This window comes from Phoca vitulina, unplaced genomic scaffold, assembly GCF_004348235.1.
Source record: "Phoca vitulina isolate PV1807 unplaced genomic scaffold, GSC_HSeal_1.0 scaffold9, whole genome shotgun sequence".
In the NCBI taxonomy this organism is placed as follows: Eukaryota; Metazoa; Chordata; class Mammalia; order Carnivora; family Phocidae; genus Phoca; species Phoca vitulina.
In genome coordinates, this window is record NW_022589712.1 from 10,301,017 (window position 1) to 10,324,480 (window position 23,464).

General features: G+C 41.9%; 1 protein-coding gene across 2 annotated transcripts in view; it reads left to right on the top strand.

Annotated features, from left to right (window-relative positions):
- Positions 1-14,699: 14,699 nt before the first annotated feature.
- The window catches only part of TMEM242 (transmembrane protein 242), a 30,291-nt gene continuing 21,526 nt past the window's right edge, over positions 14,700-23,464 (top strand). The window contains exons 1-3 of one of the 2 annotated variants that reach the window (XM_032407583.1): positions 14,700-15,012; positions 15,582-15,682; positions 21,036-21,173. In XM_032407583.1, the coding sequence (XP_032263474.1) occupies positions 14,925-15,012; positions 15,582-15,682; positions 21,036-21,173 (327 nt within the window). In that variant the 5' untranslated portion in view covers positions 14,700-14,924. The remainder of the gene's footprint in view (positions 15,013-15,581; positions 15,683-21,035; positions 21,174-23,464) is intronic. The other variant, XM_032407582.1, reaches the window with a different exon arrangement.

Here is a 23,464-nt window from a genome sequence, read left to right on the forward strand (position 1 = left end):
CCCCAAAACAACTTGTTTTGTCTTCTCAAGGTATTAGAATCACTACTGGCCAGGCAACTGAGTCCTAGAGAAGACTGCATTTGTCCCGGGCAGTCCTACCTGCATCAGTGGTGGACCTGTGAGTTTTCTTGTAGTCAGACAACAAGGGACTCCAAGTCCTCATCTTGCCTAGGGTGTTAATCTTAAAGCTCTTGCTACCTGGGTTCAGGAGATAGCATAATCTTCCAAAATTTCTTTCCACATTACTACCTGATGGGGCATAATGGAAACCCCCATCCCCATTAAGATCTCAGTTAGCTTTGTCTAGTCCCTCACTGCTTGTTTGAATTTGTATTCTTTTCATCTTCCCCAGGGGCCAGGCCCTAAAGCTTATAGACATCTAATCGACATCTGATTGGTTCTACGGTTCTCCGCATGTGTCTGCCCCGCCTGGGTCTGTGATCATGCTAATGATGCCAGTGTCCCCTCACAGTGCCTTCTCCAGTGGGCCTTGATAATCCAGACCAGAAGTGGCAAACTTTCTCTCTTTCAAATACCCCTGTAAACCACTGATCTAAAAACAGGTAGGCTTCAGGGGTCCTGGGTGGTTAGTCCATTAAGCTATCCGACTCTTGATCTCAGCTCAGGTCTTGATCTCAGGGTTGGGAGGTTGAGCCCCATGTTGGGTGTGGAGCTCCACTGGGTGTGGAACCTACTAAAAAAATAAAATAAGTAAATAAATAAATAAATAAATACAAACAAAAACAGGTAGGCTTCCTGTTGATGAAAGTCACCACGAAGTGACTGGAGAAATAAATAAACTGAATGTAAGTTATGAACATTGATTCTATCAGGTGCAGGTCAGGTATTCACTTCTCAAATATCATCAAGCCCTTACTGTGTACCAGGAAGTACAGATATAGTGATGAATAAGACCTACCAGGTTCCTGCTGTCATCCCAATGGGAGAAAACCAGCAAATATGTAAGCACACAACTGGAACCCCAATCGTCTCCAAGATCCACACGGCCCCCCTGTAGCTGAGGACCCCAACATCTACCCTCTGCACCCTGGGCATTTGCACACTGGGGCCCACTTTGTGGCAGCACCCGCTGCTCCAACAGTCTACCCTCCGGGAATAGAAGGCTTCCGCCCTAACTGGCTGAGTGACCTGGAGCAAGAGATGAGAAACTCCTTGGACAACAGTTTCTTCCCATGCCGAACAGAGATAAGAGTACCTACCCCACAGGTGTGGGGATTAAACAAACTCATTCAGGTAAAGCACTCAGTACAAAGCCTGGCACAGAGCCTGTGCTTGATAAATGATAGCTAGTACTGTCTTTAATTTTAGGTATGTGTCTTAGTTAGCTCAGGCTGCCATCATTGAATACCACAGATGGAATGGATTAAACAACAGGAATTTATTTCTCACAGTTCCCGAGGCTGGACGTCCAAGATTAGGGTGTCAGCATGGTCAGGTTCCCTTGAGGATTCTCTTCCTGGCTTGCAGACAGCTACCCTCTCACTGTGTCCACATGATAGACAGAGAGAGAGAGAGAGAGAGAGAGAGAGAGGGCTCTGGTCTCTTCATCCTCTTATAAGGACACTGATCCCATCCTGAGGGCCCCACCCTCATGACTTCCTCCACACCTAATTACCTCCCAAAGGCTTCACTTCCAAATACCCTCACCCTGGGGGTTACAGTTTCCTCATACAAATTTTGAGGGGACACATTCAATCCATAATAATATATTTCTCTGAGACTCCACTGAGCTTGAGCTGGGGGGGTGTTTGTCTTTTGTTGTTGTTTTTTTAATCTCTTGAAAATGATACATTCCTGAAACCATGCACAGAGGAACCTTGAGGAACCATAACTAAAGCTTGCCAAAATTGTCCTTGATGTGTTATCTCCTTTCAAAGAACAAAACTTTCCTTCAGGGAATGAGCCAGTCATTCTCCACGTGTGCCCTCAGATACATTTCTCACCCTTCCTGTCTTCTTTGTGCTCCAAAGAGCTTTCATCGTGTCCCTTTCAGCGGATTTCTGTTAGGATGTGGCCAACAGATGACACCAGAGGACGGTGGAGGGCAGGAAGCAGGGCAGTTTTTCCCTGTTTCCTTCATGATTTGGTGCCTGGTTCTGGGAGTGGCAACATCCTTCCACAACAGCACCTCCTGTCAGGGAGAGCACCTTCTGCCTGGCTCCAAATCCCCACTTCCCCTCAGGCCTAGGGTTCATCACCGCTTCCTACTGCTGTAGTCTCTAGGTGCCTTGACCTCTCTTAGTGGTTCTGTAACCCTGCCCATTCCTCTGCAAAGAGCCCCTTCATTAAAGAATCTTCTGTTGAACTGCCTGAGAGGTTTCTTATCTCTTGCTGGGACCCTGGTTGCTAGATGTAATTATAATAAACTTCAATATTTTCCCATGCAGCCTACTTCCCTCTCAGCCATGCTCTTAGTTTAATAAAATATTTGCCGTCATTAAAAAAGAACATCTAAAGAATTTCCAACTGGCACATGTAGCTTTTGCAAGGTCATGATAATTGCCTTGAGGGAAATAGCCATTTTTAGTATTACTTGGAAGTAAGGAATACAGTAAAGGGAATACAATCCTTGCTGCTATAATACATGGCTGATGTATTAAGAAATATGAAAAATGAGAAGTTAGAAGTCAGCACAGGAGTTCAGAGTCAAGTTGTCAGAAGATCCTGCCGTCATTGCTCTTTCTATCTTCTCCAAGCTCCCTCCCTTTAAGGCAAATTACTAATTGTCTTTCAAGAGGAATCCAACGCCTACCCCTCAGCCAACATTTAGGAGCTACCATGAGGCCTACCCCCATCTCCCCCCCCTCCTCCAGATCTTGGAAATCAGGAAACTAAGATGAGTCTCAGAGAGCTCAACTTTAAATCACATGTCCTGGATCAGAACAGAGAAATGCAAAGTCACCTTATAAGTTGAAGGACCCTTAGAACTGTAAGGCGTGGCTTTAGCTGAACTGGATTAGAGACTACCTAAAGCAAAAGTACATCAGTCAGAAGAGGCCAGGAAAAGGAGAATCACAGAAACAGACATCAACTGTGCTCCATGAATTAGCTTACAGAAGAACAAGCTCGAATAACTCAGAATGTTCTGATATCCTTCTAGTGAGACAAACACCTCAGCTTCTCTCAGTCAGATACCATGAAATCATCAATTCTTCATTCCCTATGTTTCAACTCTGTGCTCACCAAGGAATGTTTTTATAGTTATGATATTTTCTTATTTCTTATTTCAATACATTTTTTTAAAGATTTTATTTATTTGTCAGAGAGAGAGAAAGAGGCAGGCAGAGGGAGAAGCAGGCTCCCCACTGAGCAAAGAGCCTGATGTGGGACTTGATCCCAGGACGCTGGGATCATGACCTGAGCTGAAGGCAGATGCTTAACTGACTGGGCCACCCAGCCCCACAATACATGTTTATTACAAAAATAATCAGAAAATGTGGACCAAGCCCAGGGATGACGTTAATGCCTTGATTTATTTTCTCCTGTGCCATTTTCACACACATAAATACACAAACATACATAGTAACAAAAATAGCAATATTTCATCCTTACTGAGGTGTTTTTCGACTTCACCAAAAAATAATGAACATCTTTGTGTGTTGACAAATATACCTCCACAGCAGATTAATGCATACATATTTTTAAGGTGGGAAATCCTACCTTTTATTTAACCAGAGCTCTATTATTGCACATTTCTGCCATTTCCATCATTTTTCAATTACCAAAAGCACTACAGGAGACAGACTTGCAGCAAATCTTTGCACCTCATTAACCATTTCTCTGCACAGACTCCCAAAGGGCATGGGCATTCCAAGACTTTTGATACATTTTGCCAGATTGCTTTCCAGAAAATATTATAATTGTTCCAGTGTTTGCCAATTTTTATAGGTGATAAATCCTTAGGTCATTATTCTAATTTGTATTTTTCTGATTACTAGTGAAGCTAAAATTTTTCTCATGGATTTATTAGGCATCTGAGTTTTATATATTCCTATTCATATTCATTGCCCATTTTTATTGGGGCATCTCTTCACAGTATTAAATTGGCATTTGGACTCAAGAGCCTGATTAATGTGATTCTTCCTGGAGAGATAAATCAGCTCTCACTCTGCTGACAAACCCAAGTTTCAGAGACAGCAGAGCTGAGCTAACAGAGCTGCAACATAAACCTTCTTGGAATTTCTACCTTGTCACTAGGCCATGAATTTCTTCTATATCATGTCCATTAGATGTTAATCCAACTTCTGCTCAGAAAGTCTTAGTGATAGAAAACAATATAATTCAAGTTCCTCATTCCATTTGGGGGACATTTCAAATTTTTAAAAGGTTTTTATTTGAAACAAAATCTACCTAGTCTATCTTTTCCCCATGGTTCTGGAGAGACTCTACCTCTTTCTCTAACACTTACCTTCAACTCTTTTTTCTTAGACCACATGGTTAAGATTTCCTATCTCCCAGTCACTGTTCCCTACACCTGCCCTGCATTCTGAGGATGTGAGTCCTCACACAGGCCAAGTAAATGATCCATGTCTTTTTCACAGGAAGTGCTCTAAGCCAAATCTCCCCCATCCTGCACTTGGTTATTTTCTGCAAACTTGATTTGTCTTTGTTAAAGCCCATTTTATTTGTTTTAGACTTTTGTTGAGTCTGCCTAAGCCATCTTAAGACATTTCTCTCATTCATCTCACTCATTCAATAATTAAAGCTTCCTGTTCTGTGCCATCTGTAAAATGTAATAGGCATGGCTTCCAGGGTCTAGGTTCAAGTCACTTACAAATATGTTGAAATGGCCAGGGCTGAGGAGAGAGACCTGCAGCATGGCCTCGGGGGGTTCCTTCCAGGTGATACAGAAATCAAGACTCTTTGGGCACCAGGGGCTCAGCCAGCTTCAAAAACATCCAAACCTTATTAATAAAGTTATGAAATGAGGGATTTTGTCAAAAGTCTTCTGAAATGCGAGTACAGTAGTGCCCAGAGTTCTGGTTGACCCGCCAGGGATGTGGTCGGTTACGGGTGCTGTGCTGCAGTGGAGCAGGGCAGATGGGGAGAAGCCAGGACCTAGCCTAGGATATGGCCCCTGGAGTGACCAGCATGATGGGCTGGCGGTGGGGGTGGGAGCATCAGAACTCAACGCAAGTAAAAATGGGAAATATAGGGGAGCCTGGATGGTGCAGTCGGTTAAGCGCCTACCTCTTGATTTTCGCTCAGGTCGTGATCTCAGGGTTGTGAGACTGAGCCCCACGTCCAGCTCCAGGCTCAACAGGGAGTCTGCTTCTCTCCCTCCCTGAACTCATGCTCTTTCTTTCTCGCTCTAAAATACATAAATAAGTCTTTAAAAAAAAAAAAATAGGAAGTGTAGCCAGCTGCTCAGCTCCTGGCAACCATGTGGGCCTTGGCTTCCAGAGGGTGTGTGAGTCGGAAAGCATGTGGCGCCAAGTGTGCAAGCATTCAATGGTTTACTCATGTGGGACAATTTTATGTGAGAGAGGGTGCGTTTTTCTACTTCTGGCAAAGAGGTGTAAGGGGTAGCGACCACACCATGAAAGACCCCTCCAGGGACAGTGTGGCAGCCAGAGGAAGGCAGGCTGAGTAGGACACCTTAGAGGACAGCTTCAGGACATGCAGGGAGGGAGGAGCAGAATTGAGAGACAGAGAGTAGCTAAAATATGTGTTGCAGATTGGGTGAAGCAGGTAGTAAGTGGGGCTCCTCCTGGGCAGAGTTGCTGGCCCACAGATGACTGTCTTTGGGTCTGATGGTGATCCTGGTCCACTTTGCTTTGGCCAGGACCACTGGACCATGTGACATGAAACTCAGAAGCCTCTGCAGGTGGAACCGCCTAGAGCCAGTTTTCTGAGAAGCTGAGGATGAGATCGGCAGACTGAATTCCTCCAGGACCAATGGCTCCCAGGACCACAGCACACTGAGCTCCTTTAAGAGAAATTACGTGTAGATAGGATGTGCTGAAGCCAACTGGTTGCTCTACGATCAGAAGTCAAGATGGACCTCCTGCTGGATCTGTCATTAGGAGCATTTGAGTGAAATCCTTCCTGGACACAAGATGATCTGCTCCATGACCTCAAAAGGTCACTCCCATTTCCATAAAGTCATGCAACACTGAGAAAAGCAACCAAATAAGGATAAATATATAGCAGGGCTTGAAATAGTAAATCTAATTCTACTGTAAGTCAGTCTATTTTGGTTTCTCAACTATACCAATTCAGAATGTGCTTTGGGGACTGCATTTTTCTTCCTAATTGACTGGAATGAAGTAGATTATTCATGACCATTTTGGCTCCCCCCCCCCCTCGACAAATAGCTCTCTTTCTTCTCTCTTAGAATGCGAAGAATAGCTTTAAATTTGACATGGAAAAGTGAGAAATTATTTTTGGCTTGAGTAGAATGGAAGCTTCGACCCCTGAGTGAAATCTGGTCTTCACTCTTCTGACCACCCGGTAGGTTCAGATGAACTGCATTGGAGTGGAGACATTAAATTTTAGATCTGCCCTTGAGCTGCAAGAGGAAGGCGAGGCATTGCTTTCTACCCTCTAAACAGAATAACCTCGTTTTTCTCCAAACTGAGCTAGAATCAGAATTTGGGGGAGTAGAAACAATCCTAGTGACCAACTAAGTCAGTCTTTCTCAAACTATAGTCTCAGGTACCCAAGATACTCCTAAACAGAGGGTTCTTTGGCCAAATCAATTAGAGAATCATTGCTAACTGTGTCCTCTTGATGACTCTGAGAAGACCCAAAGCAAAGAAACCGTTATATTTTCTTTGCCAAACTTATTTGAGCACAAAACCTTTTTTTCCCCCAGGTAACACCTAACAGCTTCTGGAACTGACATGCTATGAAAGCTACTTTCTTAGTGCTGATCTATGCAATCCTCCCTTTTATGGAGGAGGCAAATGAAGCCCAAATTAAGAGATACGGAGACAATGATGCCCCGGCAGGGTTGGCTTCCAGAAAACTAGTCCAGGCTCTTTCTATCTTTCTCTCTTTCTACCTTGGTCATAGCTTTGATGTATCCCTTGGCACATTTTCATTGTCTGGAATTTGAGGTTGTATTTATTTATAGTGCACTCTGCAATGAATCCATCAAATGCTTTGACTGTTTTAAAAAGGGCATTGGGTCCTGGTACAGTTGACCTAAATAAGACATCATCTTTTAAATGGCATGTAATTTACTATATGGTGAAATATTTTATCACACTGTACAATCACATTCTAAGAGATTATTGCTTTTACACACAAGAATAAATCAAAGGGGTCAAATCTCAGTAAAATACATTACTAAAATGAAAGTATACTGCCCAGTGAAAAGTAATTGTAGACGCTTCTTTTGTAACACAGAGAGAACAATAGTTGGTGAGCCAAAATTACAAAAAAAAATTGTTGAAAGGCCACAGGTGTATTTTTTAAATGTAAATTCAAGGAGTTTAAGCATGCTGGCACTCTTCAGAAGCAACATTTTTCTGACTTATTCTCTCAATTCCAAAGGTACTTCGAATCTATATGCATTTTAGCACCACACAGTTCTTTCTGACACTCCAGCCCTGGATACTTTGGAATCTTTCTCATATTTTTTTCTGTCTTAATACAAGGTATTAGGGTATTATTATATATTATATATATATATATATTATATATATATTATATATATATTATAATACAATATATAATAAAAATATATTATAATACTATATATATAATACAATATATTGTATTATATATATATAATATATATATAATACAATATAATACAATATAATATATTATATATATATATATATTATAATACAATAGTTGGGATATTTTTTAAATTGGCTCCTAGCCTCTGAACATCATGTTTTCAAATCCCATACTGGCCCAGGTGGTACCATTTTGTGAACAGAAAAGGTGACCCTTTCCAGAGGCAGTGGGTGCCCTGCACCAGGGTACCAGGCTTGGTGAGCAGAACACAGGCTGGTTTCTAGCCCCTGTCCTCTGGGTTGGAGACCCGTGTGCACATAAACAAGTCACACAACTAAAGGCAGGGGCCCTGTCTGCTTCCCTCCCTGTCCTCCAGCCCTCCATCTCTAGATCCGCCTCTAGACCCATCTATAGACCCACTTATAGACCCAGCCTTCATCCTGAGCTGACTTTATGGACTCTATTTCTGGACTGTGGACCTCTCAACTCTCCTCGCTGACCCAGTACCAGAAGCCCACTAACTCTATCACAGCTGGGTGCTAGATCATGGTCTCTTCATTTTGACTGGATTGTGCCTTTGCATTTAGCAGTTAGTTACTAGGTCTTCGGGTCTGCAGAGGGTCAGGCTGCTGTTATCCATGGGCAAATCTCTTGGTGGTGCTAGCCTTCCCGCCTGAAGTTCTGAACTCCCTCCTTTGCCCCGGATTCTGGAACACCATGTTAACTGCTTAGACAGCCTGCTTCATCTCACAACCAGACCACCAGGACTGCAGACCTCTCTTGCCAGGACCCCATAGGCATGTGCTTTGTCCCCCAGGACAAGCCTACTTGCTTCTGAATCATTTGTGGGGCTTCAGTTGCTGAGCCTACTTCTGGGAAATAGCCCTTTCCCTCTAAGTTCCAAGACCTGGGCTGTCTAGACTCAGCGCAATCGCAGACCCATCTCCTAGGTGTTCTAGATCCACGTTGTGCAACCACAGTTGATATTCAGAGGAGTGACTTGAAGTACTGCAGGGGTCACAAGCAGGAAATAAAAATGTTGCTTTAGTCCATATTTTACTTGTTAAGGCAGAAAGTAGAAGAAATGCGGTTAGGAAGAATATCAACCCCGAAGGTGAAAACGGAAAGATGCTTAGATGAAATTGTCACCGACTTAGAAAATAGAGGGTCGTGGAACTCTAAGCTCCAACGAGCCAAGGACTATGCCTCTTTCTTTCACCAGAGTAAATCCAGCGCCTGAGACTATGATAGGTATTCAGTTAAACCTTGCTGAATGAATGAGAACGAAAATCAATCTAACCATGGTATTTGGTCAAAAAGGTTTCAGTAATTTGTGTAGTCACTCCTTCATCACACATGTGATAGAACCTGCTTTTAGTCACTTTGTAGTTTATAGTCTTTAATACATCAGGAGAGAATAATTCATAAAAATAAATACAATAAGCACAATAAGCATTAATGAAACATATGTGCCTGTGTACGAAATACTGGCAAAATGAAATGCATATATGGAAATATATTTTACTTTTGGCAGTGTTAAAGGGTTTTTCTCTGACTGGGACATGCATGGGACTAAAAATAAGAACGCTTTTATTGCCAGAACACTTGACAATTTACAAAATGCTTGAACACATGTGAGCATATCTGATCCTCACAACATAGAGGAATGTTATTAAAGGAAATTATATGCATCGCTCTTTTATAAGAAAATATCTGTGGCTCATGAAATAGAACAGCTTTCAAAAAGGTTTCTGGTCTATCATTAACAGTAACAATCCAACTGCTAACATAGAAGGAGATAGGAAAGATACTCTCTACCATAAAGAAAAATTGAAAGGAGGGTACCTATAATGGCAACTTCCATTTACTGTGATGAAGACAGACTTCTATTATTCAACCTGGGGCTGTTATAGAATACTATTCTAAGAGAGAAGTAATGAGATGCCGGAAGTGAGTAATGAGATGCAACCTTTGAAAGTCAAGTTTCAGCTCACTGAAGAGGAATTATTACCATACTTAGCACTTCTATTGCACTGTATTGATTATAGTGCACTTCAACGTACCTATAACTCTGGGAGTCCAGAGCAGATACTGGGAAGAATTCGAGAGGCTCTGGTAACATCAGACTGGAGGATACAAATTTGGCAAGGGCTCTCAGCCAGCCTAAAGTCTCTCCGAGGGACATATGTTTCTCACTCTTACTTCCTTGCTATCCAAGAGTGTTGTCACTGGATATCCTGCTGAAGAGTTTGGTGAGTTACTCTGGAAACCTACATAATATTTCTACTTAAACAGAAAAAAACATCGATCTCTTTAAATGATGTGATACATTTTTAAAGTATTTTCATTGTTTTTCTTCCTTTTTTCCTTTTCATAAAAGTAATATAAGTTTCTTGCTAAATTTTTTCAAACGTTATAGAAATATGTAAAACCGTTGCTTTGGTCAGCATTTTGCTCACTAGGACAGAAAGATGAAATACAATTAGAAAGTTTCACCTCCCCCCTTCCCTCAAGGTAACCTCTGTTAATAATTCCGCATAAAGCCCAGCAGATCTTTTTCCTATGTACACACTTAATTAGGCAATAACTTTTAAAGATCTCTGCACTCTATTTTTGACAACTATCTTATATCAAGTAGCAGTGAGAAGAATGACCAATATGTGACGCCTATCCGATTTTAAAAAAGAATTCAGCCTCATATTTTAAACAGGGAGAAATTGAAGCTCCAAAGAAATATGTTTTAAAAATAGATGGGAAAAAAGCCTGTCAGTGTTTGGAACTAGAGAGAGCGAGGGTACCCACATTCTGGGAAACTGTAATGCTAACAGGTTTTCTAGCTGTCAAAACTTGAAATAGAATCTACAGGGGCCCAAAGGTTTGAAATAAGAATGTGGTCAGATGCATAGATGGTATGGACTTTCAGCAGACTAAAACAAACACCAAAATAGCAACAGAGTCTGTCTCAGATGAGCTTGCTTTCCCAGCAGCCTCTTTGCTTGCAAGACATTTCTATTACATTTTCCTAAAAGGGAATCACGCTTCCCTTGAAACAACAGTCCTGCTCACATGCATGGGGCACCAAACTTCTGCAAATTTCTGACCATGGGGGCCCATGCTTAGAATATGCCCCATCTTGCTGTTTCAAAACTAACAATCCCTATCTTGCTGAGACACCATGTTCCAAACACCTGCAAGTCACCTGTTTGGAGCTTGCATCACACATTCTTACAGAAACCAGTCTAGGTAGGATTTGAGGGTCCTGAGAGCAGGCCAGTTAATTCGATGGCACCTGAAGTACCTAATGGTGTGAACTGCAGAAATAGGAGATCTTGGTTAACGTTGTCTTTAAAATGCATTTTCTTTAAGCGTCCTAATTGGGGATGCCTGGAATGTGGTTCTAATCTCAAGGCCAGGGACTCCCCACGCAGGCTTTCCAGGCCTTGGAATCACCATCTTCCCGAATATGGAACAGAGCAAATGACAGGAGCCTAGGGCCCGTGAGGAATGGGTGGGAAGTTCCCCACACAATAAGGTCACCTCGTCCAAGGGGCTCTCAGTTTCTCCTCTCAAGGCCTGTAGCTGACAAGGATCCTCAAAGTGCAAATCACTCACCATGGCAAAGATGACCCATTGGTTTGCTCTCATTACCTCTGCACCCTCTGTATCCTGGGAAGTTGAGCTTACGTGTGGGAAGGAGGAATGTTGTCCTTTACTTTGGGGAATTAGAATGAAGGTAGATGTTCGTGAGGTGCAGCCCTTGGAACAGAAGCAGACATGGGTCCAGCACAGGTTGTTGTTATTGCCTCAAAATGGAAAAAAGGCTCTAGAGTACAGGACGCTGTAACATCCCTAAATTTAAACACGTGTTCTCTCTCTTCTGTTCCTTTTAGTAAATAGTAATATAATTCTTAAAATTAAAAATTTCTGTGGTTTTCCGGGGGATGGGGGGAGAGACCAGCAAACACGGGGAGTTGGGGAGCCTGTACATTTTCTCTCTGAGCAGTGTTGGGAGAAGAGAATTCCAAGGGTTAAAGTGGATGGTGTGGCTTTAAGAGGTGTAAACTGTAAGAGCAAAGCAGAGAGAGGACCTCTCTAACCAGCGGCATCAGCATCACCTGCCAACCTGTTACACATGAAAGTTCTCAGGCCCCACACAGACCCACTGAATCGAGAACTCTGGGAGTGAGGCCCTTCAGGGGAATTCCAGTTATCAAGCTCAAGCTTAGGGACCACTGGGTGGGGATAAGGACTTGGACAGAACTACATTTATTTATTTATTTATTTATTTATTTATTTATTTATTTTCTACTTAATTTTTTACCTCGTTCACCCATTTCTCCTACTCTCTACCCCTTTGCCTCTGGCAACCACCAATCTGTTCTCTGTATCTATGAGCTTATTTCTTGTTTGTTCTTTTTTTAATTTTTATTTTGTTCTTTTAGATTCCACATACAGGAGAGATCATACAGTATTTGTCTTTCTTTGTCTGACTTATTTCACTTAACATAATGCCCTTGAGGTCCATCCATGCTGTTGCAAATGGCAAGATTTCATTTGTTTTATGGCTGAATATTCCATTAAATATGTATACCACAATTTCTTTATCCATTCATCCATTGAGGGACATTGAGGTTGTTTCCGTATGTTGGCTATCGAATAATGCTACAATGAACATGGGTATAGCTTTTCAAAATAGTGTTTTCACTTTCTTCAGATAAATATCCAGAGTGGAATTGCTAGATCATCTGGTAGGTCTATTTTTAATTTTTTGAGGAGCATCTGTGCTGTTTTCCATTGTGGCTACATCAATTTACATTCCTACCAACAGTGCGGGAGGGTTCTCTTTTCTCCACATCCTTAGTGACACTTGTTCTCTCTTGTCTTTTTATAAGAGCCGTTCTAACAAATGTGAGGTGATTTTCACTGTGGATTTGATTTGTATTTCCCTGATGATTAATGATGGAGAGATCTTTTCATGTGTCTGTGGCCAGCTATATGTCTTCTTTGGAAAAATGTCTATTCAGATCCTCTGCCCATGTGTGTGTTTTTCTTTTTTCTTTTTGTTATTGAGTCCTATGAGTTTCTTATATATTGGATATTAGCCGCTTATCAGGTATATGATTTGCAAATATTTGCTCCTATGCAGTAGGTCGTCTTTTCACTTTGTTGATGGTGTCTTTGCCGTGTAGAAGTTTTCGGCCTGTGGTAGCCCCACTTATTTCTTTTTGCTTTCATTGCTTTTAAAAATAGAGCTGCTTTTATATCCTGGCTCTGCTTTTTAACAGCTGTGTGAGTTGAGCAAGCTAATTAATCTGAGTTTATGAAGAAAATTAAATGAGATAACATATTTGAGGCACTTAGCACAATGCTAGATATATAGAAAGCACTCAGTAAATGTTAGCTGCTGTGATCACCCTTTCGTATGAGGGGAAGGAGAAAGGATGAGTCCTAAAGACTGTAAACAAGTTAGCACAGCATTTGCCTGTTGAAAGGGCCCTTTCAGACTCTGGCCTTGTGTTTCCAAGGCATCCACAGTTTAGATAAATTCTGTGTGGTTCATCCACCCAGAAATTTGAACAGAGCCGTAGTTCTCAACCTGACTGATCATCCGAATCTCCCGTGGAGGTTTTTTTAAAAATATCTTTTATATATTTTGGGGGGGGGAGGGGCAGCGGGAGAGGGAGAATCTTAAGCAAGCTGCGCACTGGGCAGAGCTCAATCTCAGGACCTTAACTGACTGAGCCACCCAGGCACCCCTAATTTTTTTAATTAATTTTTTTTTTGAGAGAGAGAGCCGCCCCCCCCCCCCCGAGCTTTTAAACTGCCCTGCCTGGACCTTCAAGCAATCATCTTCAGCAGTAGGCCCTGGGCATCTATAATTTAAAATTTTCCATAGGCAACACTGCAATTCCACTGGAATTGAAAGGTATGCTAGCTAGAGCGAACAGGTAGTGAGTTTCTGTTTGTGCCAGGCACTATGCTACCTTCTTTATTTATATTGCTTCCTTTAATTCTCACAGCAACTTATAAGGCAGGCACTGTCAGTTTCTCTTATATATGAGGAAACTGAGGCAAAGGGCCTAAATAACTCAGCCAAGTTCACAGAGCCGAGAAGTGACTTAGGACCTGAACCCAGGTTTGAGCTACTAATTGCAATTAACTAATGCATCCATTTACTCATTCACCCAAAATTTATTACGTGTGACCGGGTAAGGAGTTGAGAGCCAGAGAATCTAAAATTGAACAAAAATCCCCATCCCCGTCCTCAAGAAGTTCATGGCTTTTGTGCGTGTGTTCAGAATGAACAAATGACAGGCTGTCTCGTTTTAAAGGATGATGTCATGTGTCGGTGTTTGAGAGGCTGAAAAGATTTTCTATGACTTCCAGCCTCTTCCTCTCGGTGACCATTTATAGAATCCACCGCTTTGGCACATCAGCCTCCCAGACTGGGAAGCCCCAGCGCCGTCGGGGGGCGGCCCGCACCAGCGTCTCCCCGCAAGAAGGGCTCCAGCGCAGGCTCGCCGTCCGTGTTAGCCCCTCAGGGTGGTCCTCAGCTGCCCCCGCTGGGTTGTCTCACTTCGGTTCCGCACCTCTCTTGGTAGGTCCATCAATCAAAGGGCGGGGAAGGAGGTGTCTCACAGCCGAGCTGCGGGCTGACTCTCTTCCACGGATAAAACCTGTCCCTTACACCTCAAGCGAGCACTGCTACGAAATTTCCCAGAAAAGTACAGAGAGAAGAACGAGACCTGCTTTTTAGAATCGTGAAATCTTAGCGCTGGTTAAATCCCTGGACGTGACGGAAGGCTGATCAGGAAACGGAGCGGCAGGGTCTCGACCCCCGCCGGCCCTGGCTCGCGGCGCCATCAGCAACCGCTCACTGCCTCCTACCGTCAGAGCCGAGCACTGTTTCACACAAGACACAATATTCAAGGGCGGCGACCGTCACCGTGGAGCAGGCAAACGGCCCAACCTGGGGGCGGCCTGGGAGGACACCACCCCCCGGGGCTGGGGTGGGGACACCCACGTGCAGCCACCACGTTTTCCTCGCGGGTCGGTGGGGGAGGAGAGAGGGTTTGGGGTCAGCGGCCGCTCCCGGGACCAGTATTCAGAACGCACAGGGAGAGGTGGTAGCGGAACCTTTCTCCTCCGCCTCGCTCTCGCTTCCCCCCGGAACCGGTTGGCGTCGGACCCAGTGGTGGAGGCTTCTAAACATGGAGACAACCGGTGCCGGGCCTGGGCCGTCGTCCTCTGGTCTCGACACTCCGGGATCCACAGACGATCGGCTTTTCCTGGTGAAAGGTGTGGTGTGGTGAGGTGCTGGTGTCGGGGCGAGCTCTTCCGGGGCCTGCGCTGGAGCCGCCATTCCCACCCCCCCCGCCGCCCTGGGAGACCTTCCCTTGGGTTGCCCCTGAGTTTAGCTGGTGGAGATCGGCCAGTCAGGGGTCGTGCGGGGTGGAGTCTCCCCTGAGCTGTGTGCTGTGTTTCCCCCATCCCCTCTATAGTTTCTCTTGTGCCTTCCCCTACCTTCCACTAGCTTGTTTTCCTCCCCGGGAGAAACTTCAAACCGTCCCCGGGAAGAGGGGAAGGGACCCCGGGCCAATTCTCAGCACTTGGGAACGGTCCCGCAGAATGATCTCAGGAACCAGAGGTCAGGAGGTCACGCAGGTTTCGCACCGCTCTCGTTTACCTTTATGGCCAGAGCTGTCTAGCTTCCGTTCTCAAATTTCAAAAGTGACTTAAAATGTAATTTAAATAGTGTCTGGACTTACTTGGGTACGTCTTCTTAAGGTGTTGTGTTGTGTTTTTTTTCTCTCTCTCTTTAATCTCTCTCCTCCCCCTCCACGCCCTACCCCCAAAACTCTTGGCAGGTGGAGTTTTCCTTGGTACTGTGGCTGCCGCGGGAATGCTAGCTGGATTTGTTACAACGTTATCATTGGCTAAAAAGAAGAGCCCTGAATGGTTCAATAAGGTTTGTGGCACGGAAATCCATTTATAGCGTTGTTATTGTTTACAGATAATTGGCAGCTGTTGCGCATAGAAGTAAATAAAATGTTGGTGGCCTTTCATATTGTTTTAAGAAGTAAACCTATATACATCTCATAGATTCAGGAAATGTACAAATTAATCAGTGGTCTTTATTTTCATTTAGAAAGAAGTATTTAGGGACTCCTGGGTGGCTCAGTTGGTTAAGTGTCTGCCTTCAACCCCGGTCATGATCTCGGGGTCCTGAGATCAAGCCCCATCTGGGGCTCTTTCCAGTGGAGAGCCTGCTTCTCCCTCTCCCTCTGTGCACTCTCTCTCTCAAATAAATAAATAAAATCTTTTAAAAAGAAAGAAAAAAGAAAGAAGTATTTAGTTATGTGCTTTCTTTTTCTTAAATTTTAGCAGAACAAGACTTTGAAAGCTCATCCAGTACATTTCCTATTCACAACATGACTAAGTCTAAATCTGGGTAATTCCCTATCAGTTGTAAGAGGCCCCGGTATTTTATGTATACCACTAAGGAAAAAAAAATGCCAGTTAAATTCTTGACACAATACTGATTGCTAGAGGCATTTCTATTTATTTATTTATTTAAGCTCTCCACCCAGATCAAGAGTCTCATGTTCTATTGACTGAGCCAGCCAGGCGCCCCACCAGAGGGCTTTCTCTTTCAAAAATGTTCAATTGTTGAAGTAAAGTGCATCTTATCATTGATGAAAAACATGGATCAGCTCCTTGAGCCCAGAGATCACACGTGCTTTGTGCTGCTTCATCCCCGCTCCCCAGAAAAGTGCCTGACACATAAGTGCTCAATCAGTTTGGGTTGACTGACCATAAGCTTCTTAAGGCAGAAAATTCTTAACTCCATGAGCAAGATTGAGTAATCACTCATGTGGTCATACCCCAGCTGTTGAGGATTGTTTCTTCTCATTGACTTGTAGACTTGCAGTTACTTGTTAGCATGTGTTGTCCTGTCTCTGCCCTCTCCATCCTGTATGGTTTATTTAGCCATCATTTCATTGCTTCAGATGTTAACTTGGGATCTTTTATGTGTCAGGCACTGTGCTAGCTCGGTGCAAGAGATAACAAAAATGAACCAATGCTTGCCCTTCAGGAAGCTAGCATCTGTGCAGGAGACAGATATTAAATATTGACGCAATTAACTATATAATTATAATTCGATGTTTGCTTGGAAGAAGAGTGTTATGTGAAAAATCGTAAACTAGTCGAGTTCCCTTTCCACTTACATTTTTAATAATCTGATATCATACTTAAGCACTGTAGATACTGTAAAGGAAAAAGACCACATTTAAGGTGCTTTTGTTCTCCATCTGAATACTCAAGGCTTAAATGGAGCTACCCAAATCACTGTGATGAACCCTGTGGTCATTTTCACCCTGTATTATAGAATATTTTCAGTGCAGAAATATATCTTGTAGAAGGAATCAGTAAAGCCTAACTGATAGTGATGCTTTAACAGTAGAATTTGCATTCATTTCTAAGCCTAAATTACCAGGTTAACCTTTGGGTCACAGACCTTTCTGAGAATCTGATGAAAGCTAGGGATTCTCAGGAAAAAAAAAAAACAACCCATACCCACATTTACAACTTGGCATTCTATTTTGTGGTTCTAAGATTTGATTGTCACACATGCCCTATCAAACACGGTGGTTGTCAGGCTGTGGTCCATAGAACCCTAGGGATCCTTGAGACTCTTTGGGGGTCTGTAAAGTCAAAACTATTTTCCTAACTAATAGCGAGGCATTTGCACTAATGGTATAGAAGCACGTGGGGTAAGAGTGCTGGTGCCTTAGTGTAATCAAGGTGGTGGCAGCCAGCTGTACTGGCAGGCCTGGTGGTCTTCACTACTGTGCATCTGTAGTTTAAAAAAAAAAAAAAAGCCCTCATTGCATAAGAGTCTCCTTGTTATAGCAGTAGAATTACTGATTTTATTAAATCTTAACCCTTGATTATACCTCTTTACTATTCCATGTGAAGAAATGGGAAGTACGCATAAAGCCTTTCCGATTTATATCAAAGAAAGACGTTTTTCTCCAGGAAAAGCAATGGTGTGATTAAATTGCATGCTGAACTAGCTGCTTTTTTCCCCATGTAATAACATATTTTATTTGAAAGAGGAACTGACAGACTATAGTTATTCAGAAGTGGGTATTTGACAGACATTTTCTTCAAAATGAACAAAATGAGCCTGTGTCGTCTCTTCAAGCAAGCGCTTGTCAGTATTTGTTACCAATGATAAAATTGGAGCTTGCAAGTGAAAATTAAATCTTAGGAAACTTGTATCTGCCATTGTCAGCTTAATAGGTACTCAATACGTAAAGGCTTTTCTGATGAGATTGGTGGTAGTGTTAATGATGTGAAATTTTAAATGTTTAATAAATGGTGTCAACATTGGAAAGATCTGCATAACTTGGTAAATCAGTATTTTCTGAATGATCATAATGCATGGATAAAAGGTCCATTAGAAATACAAAATAGACTAATGGATTTTAATGTAACAAAGTCCAAAAAACTCATCGGTGTGACTTCAGATCCCAGAGTGCATGCCGCTATTTGGGAAGTTTTGGTGGAGCATCAAAGAAGGAAGGCTATTAAAATACTTGTCCCTTTTCCAACCACAGATCTCTGTAAGGCTGGACTTTATGCAGATTCTTCAATCAAAAAACATTGCAACAGATTGAATACAGAAGCATTTATGAAAATTCATCTGTCCTTTGTTAAGCCAAACATTTAAAAGATTAATCAAAATGTAAAACATTGCCTCCTTGCACTAAATTCTTTTGTTTTGTAAGGTAGCTGTTTTCATAAAAATAGGTTTATATATATATATTTTTAATTTATTTGTCAGAGAGAGAGAGAGAGAGAAAGCATAGCAGGGGAAGCAGCAGGCAGAGGGAGAAGCAGGCTCCCTGCTGAGCAAGGAGCCTGATGTGGGACTCGATCCCAGGACCCTGGGATCATGACCTGAGCCGAAGGCAGACGCTTAACTGACTGAGCCACCCAGGCATCCCAAAAGTAGGTTTATATTAATCTATACTGGGTTTATTTGTAAATGAATTAATACTTAAAATTTAAGAATTTCTTAGCTTTAATTTCTAAAATATTAATTATTATTAAGTATAGGCCACATAATCAGAAATCTTTGGGATCCAAGTATAAATGGATCCTGAGACCAGAAAGTTTGAGAACCACTGTTCTGGATGGTTAAATATGTTGTGTAAAGTTCTGCCTCCCCTCTGGGGAAACATCTGAATTAGAGCATTACCATTGATCCAGACTCTGTTTGAGAGGCTCAGAGGTTCTGGAGCATTTAATGCATTTACACTTAGCAAGCGCCAGTTTAAGAATACCACTTAGGCAGTGTACTGCCTGGCAGTTTTCTCTGACATTAATAGTGATAATAATATCTAGCATTTGAATGCTTACCATGTGCTACCTGGGCTGGGGTTCATTGAACCCCCATCACAACCCCATGAGATGCTGTTATTATGTTGTCCCCATTAAACTGAGGCACTGATGGATTAAACAATTTGCCCACCATGGCACTCTTTCCATCTTTGATTATTTTTGGAGAAGAAACTACACTATTTTTAGCAATTTTTTATTTAAATAGATTTCTGTCCACTGGCTTGGAATCTAGACATTAACTATAATACAGATTCAGATTGCAACTCAGGACTTTAAAAATGATCAGCTTTTAGTTGGGGACTGCCTACATTGCTATTATTTCAGGAGGATGGTCATCATTTCTTTAAAGTCTTAACTGCATTGTCTTAGCTGAGTATCAGGCTAGAAAACTGGGAATGGAAAGGCAGTAGTAAGTGCTGAACGAACATTCATTTTTCTTTGTCCTTCATTGAATAAACAGAGGAAGGCGTAAGCTAAGGTGGCTTTTAAAAGCACATGTACATATGTAACACATATATAATTTCTGTCCTTCCCAAGGAAATAAGTAATTTTTTAACTTAAGTTTCTAAAATAAAATTTAGGCACTTAAGTTGACCCTGGTTTAATAATATTTGGTTAACGTTACTGCTTCTGGATGAAAATTCAGGCCAGTTAGAAGTTAGTGAATTTATATGAGATCTGTGATATCTAGAGAACCACTCTGAAATTATAGCAACGTGAGAAAAGGGGTAAGAGAGTTTGTTTTGATCATAGAAAATAACTAAAGAAACATCTCTTGAAAATCTGGTTGGGTCTCAGGTATATTACAAACAAGTGTTAAGTCAGCAAATAATATCTTCTGGGTCAGGGCATGGTGCGAGACATGAAAATACAGGTAAACCAAGTGTTTCTGTGTGCCACCAATAACATTCATAATCACAGCACACATGCTACAAACCTTTATTCAATGGGTTGAGCAATATAAAGAAAATTATTCTAAAAAGGGAAAGGCTTGAGTAAATGGAAATTTGTTTCCAGAAGAAAGACCAAACATAAATTTGCTATCTTATCACATTAGCTAATCAGTTTGATGACATTCTAATGAAAATGCCAATGAATGGGACTCAGAGAAATCTTGACAGAATGTTTTAGGGCTTTTCTGGGAAAATTAGTAGGCAAAAAACAGCAAAGAAAAGTTTTGGAAAAAAATAATCAGTAATCGGTGTTTTCAGTGATGGGGTGGATATTCCCTTTTGAAGCATCCATTGCATTCCTATTCTTCTCTAGTCAAGTTTTCATGCTGATAGTCTGAAAGTTGTTCAGTTATTATGGTATAGATTTTTACCTTAATATGATGCCTTGAAACCCAAGAGGAGAGTCATTGTTTATTTTCTAGTTTCTCATGACTAGCTGCCATAAGCTGGGTTTCTACTATGTGCCCTGCATTTTGCATATGTATTTAAAAGTCTTTGTAGTGACTTAGATTAGCTCACCTCTTTGAGGAACCCCTCCTTAAAGCTTCCTCTAATTGCAACAACAGATGAGGTATCCTCCTCTGGGACTGTGCTGCCCTGTGCTTACAGTTCTATTGTCGCACATTCCATTTAGATCATAATTAACTTTTATGTGTCTGTGTCCTCCCCCCGCCCCCCCATTGACTGGGATCTTTAGTCAGAAAGAAGTTACTCTATTTGCCTTTTTCTCTCCAGTACCTAGCACAGCTCCTGGCAAGACCCTGAGTACTCACATATCTGTCAGTCAGAGAAGGGGTGACTTCTCTGCAGTTATTAAGTAGCAAAGCTTCTTTTTGGACTTCAGTTGGTCTGGCTTCCCAAAATTACGGTGACATTCAGAGAGTCATGAGTTTCAAACACTCCTGAAATAATTACTTTTTCCGAACTGATGATTTTTCCTCTCTGTCTTCATTGCAGGGAAGTATGGCCACAGCTGCCTTACCAGAGAGCGGGTCTTCCCTTGCCTTGCGAGCCCTGGGTTGGGGCTCACTTTATGCATGGTGCGGGGTTGGTGTGATCAGCTTCGCAGTCTGGAAAGCTTTAGGAGTTCACAGTGTAAGTAACTACAGTCCTGTAATTGGTATCTGGAATGTTTATTCCACTTTCTGTGGTCTAAATATGCCTTTTCAAGAAGTGTGTGTGTGTGTGTGTGTGTGTGTGTTTGTGTGTGTGTGTAATTTATACCTCAAGTTAAAAAGCTGTATATTAGGAATGATTGGCTTTTTTTAAACTACTGGTAGGAAGTTCTGTGGACAAGGCTGCACATGTGTGACAGGTGAGAATTGACGGTGGTTTGGAGTAGGTGGCAGCAAGGGAATTGAGGTAAAGAGGTTCTGGATATATTTTGAAGGTAGAGTCAACAAGGACTTGTTATACGTCGGATGTGAGAGGTGAGAGAATAAATGAAGTCAAGGATCTCCAAGGCTTTTGGCCTGAGCAGTTGGAAGATGGATGGGAACCAGTGTGAGAGGAGCAGGTATTCAGGGATAATGCTAGGAGCTCAGTCTGGGGCCTGTGAGTTTGAAATATCTGTTAGATCGCTAAGTGGAGAGTCAAGCAAACAGTTAGATATAGAAGTTTGGAATTCAGAGGAGAGGTACAAGGTCAAGATGTAAATTTGAGACTCTTCAGTATATGGGTAGTGTTCAAAGCCAGGAGACTAGATGAGCTCACCAAGGCATTGAACGTAAAGAGAAAAGAGGTCCAAGGAAGGAGCTCTGGGCACTCCCAAGGTTTAGAGGTTGGGAAATACGGAGCAAATTAGCAAGGGAGATTTCCCTACCAAAGGAGAAAACCCAGGAGAACCGGGAGAATGGTAACTTGGACACCACGTGAAGAAGGTGTATGGTGGGGTTAAATCATGTAAGATGAGACTCAGGAGTTTGCCAAGTTAGCCTTGATGGCAGTCCTTGGTGGGTAAAGCCTGGGTGGAGTGGATCCAAAAGAATGGAGGAGATTGTATGTACAGGCACGTCTTGAGTTGTGCTTTACAGGGAAAGAAAGAGATGGGGTCATAGCTGGAAGGGGGACTGAGATCAAGAGAGGTGTTTTTTTGTTTATGTTTTTGTTTTTACGTTGGGAGAATTAACAGCATGTTGAGTATGCTGATGGGAGTGATTCTGTAGACGGGGAAATTGCAAGGGAGGGGGGAGTGATAAGTAATATAATTATTATAGGCATACTGAGTTTTTTATATTTGGTTTAATCATAACTGAACATAGGCATTATTGTACTTTTCACTCAAAGTATACTGATAGACAGATAGATGTTGCTTTTCTTCTAGTCCGACTAACCTTTATTTTTAAAGTAACTTTGCTGCTAGTAATTGTTTATAACAATAAAGTTGTGTTTACTTGGAAAAGTTAGAAAACCCATTACTGAAGATTTTGGATGATTTTTGTTGTTAACCTCAGTTTTGCTTTTGACCAGTATAAAATCTCTCCTTCCATTGCAGGCATTGTACCAGACATTTTAGGCATAGCAGATTATTTAATCTTCACAATAACTATGAAGCAGTTAGTAACATCCCCCATTTTATAAATGAGGAAATTGGGACTCAGAGAGGTTAAGTCACTTGTCCGAGATCACACAGCTTGTCATTGACAGAGTCAAGATTTGGATCCAAGTCTGATAGTCTTTAGAACCTAGATTTTTTTTTTCCAATGTTACCTCCCCTAGCTAAGATTGGAAATAAATGAGTAGTTGGAAGGAGCCAGAATGAGGAGGAAGGAGGTAGTAAATTCGGTTTTGATCGTGATGTGATCCACACATTCTTGATAACTTGACAGGTTTTCCTGGGTATCTTCAATGTGGGCCTCATCTCCCAACATTGTAATTAATATCAGTCAGGTATAGGACCGGGCCATTCTTTCCTCATAAAAGAGAAGGTCTCCTTTTAGCCTTCATCTTCAGTAGACAAATGCTTAGGGTATAATGGTAAAGCAGGATTCATTTGTATATATAATATGAGAGCAGTTATTTGAAAACAGGTGGAAAAAACGGGGGGGAAATATGCCCGGTATAAATGGGTGGATGAATTATGGGTGTGGGAGTGAATTTTTTTTTTTTACTTTTCTGTACGTTCTTAAATATGTATTGCTTTAACAGTAATCCTACCTTTAAAAAAAAATAGTGCTGGATTTTATTTTTTATTAATTTATGCTAAAAATGAAGGACAGCTGCCTAGAAGTTCACAAAACTTCTTTGACTACATGTGAAATATACTTGAGGGCATGAAATACTTAATAATAGGGTTATTAAGCTTTTAGTTTCTATAAAAATGATGGTCTGTTAGCACTTTATATTGACTTCATGGAATTGTTAGGTGATGTTTCCAGAACTTAGTA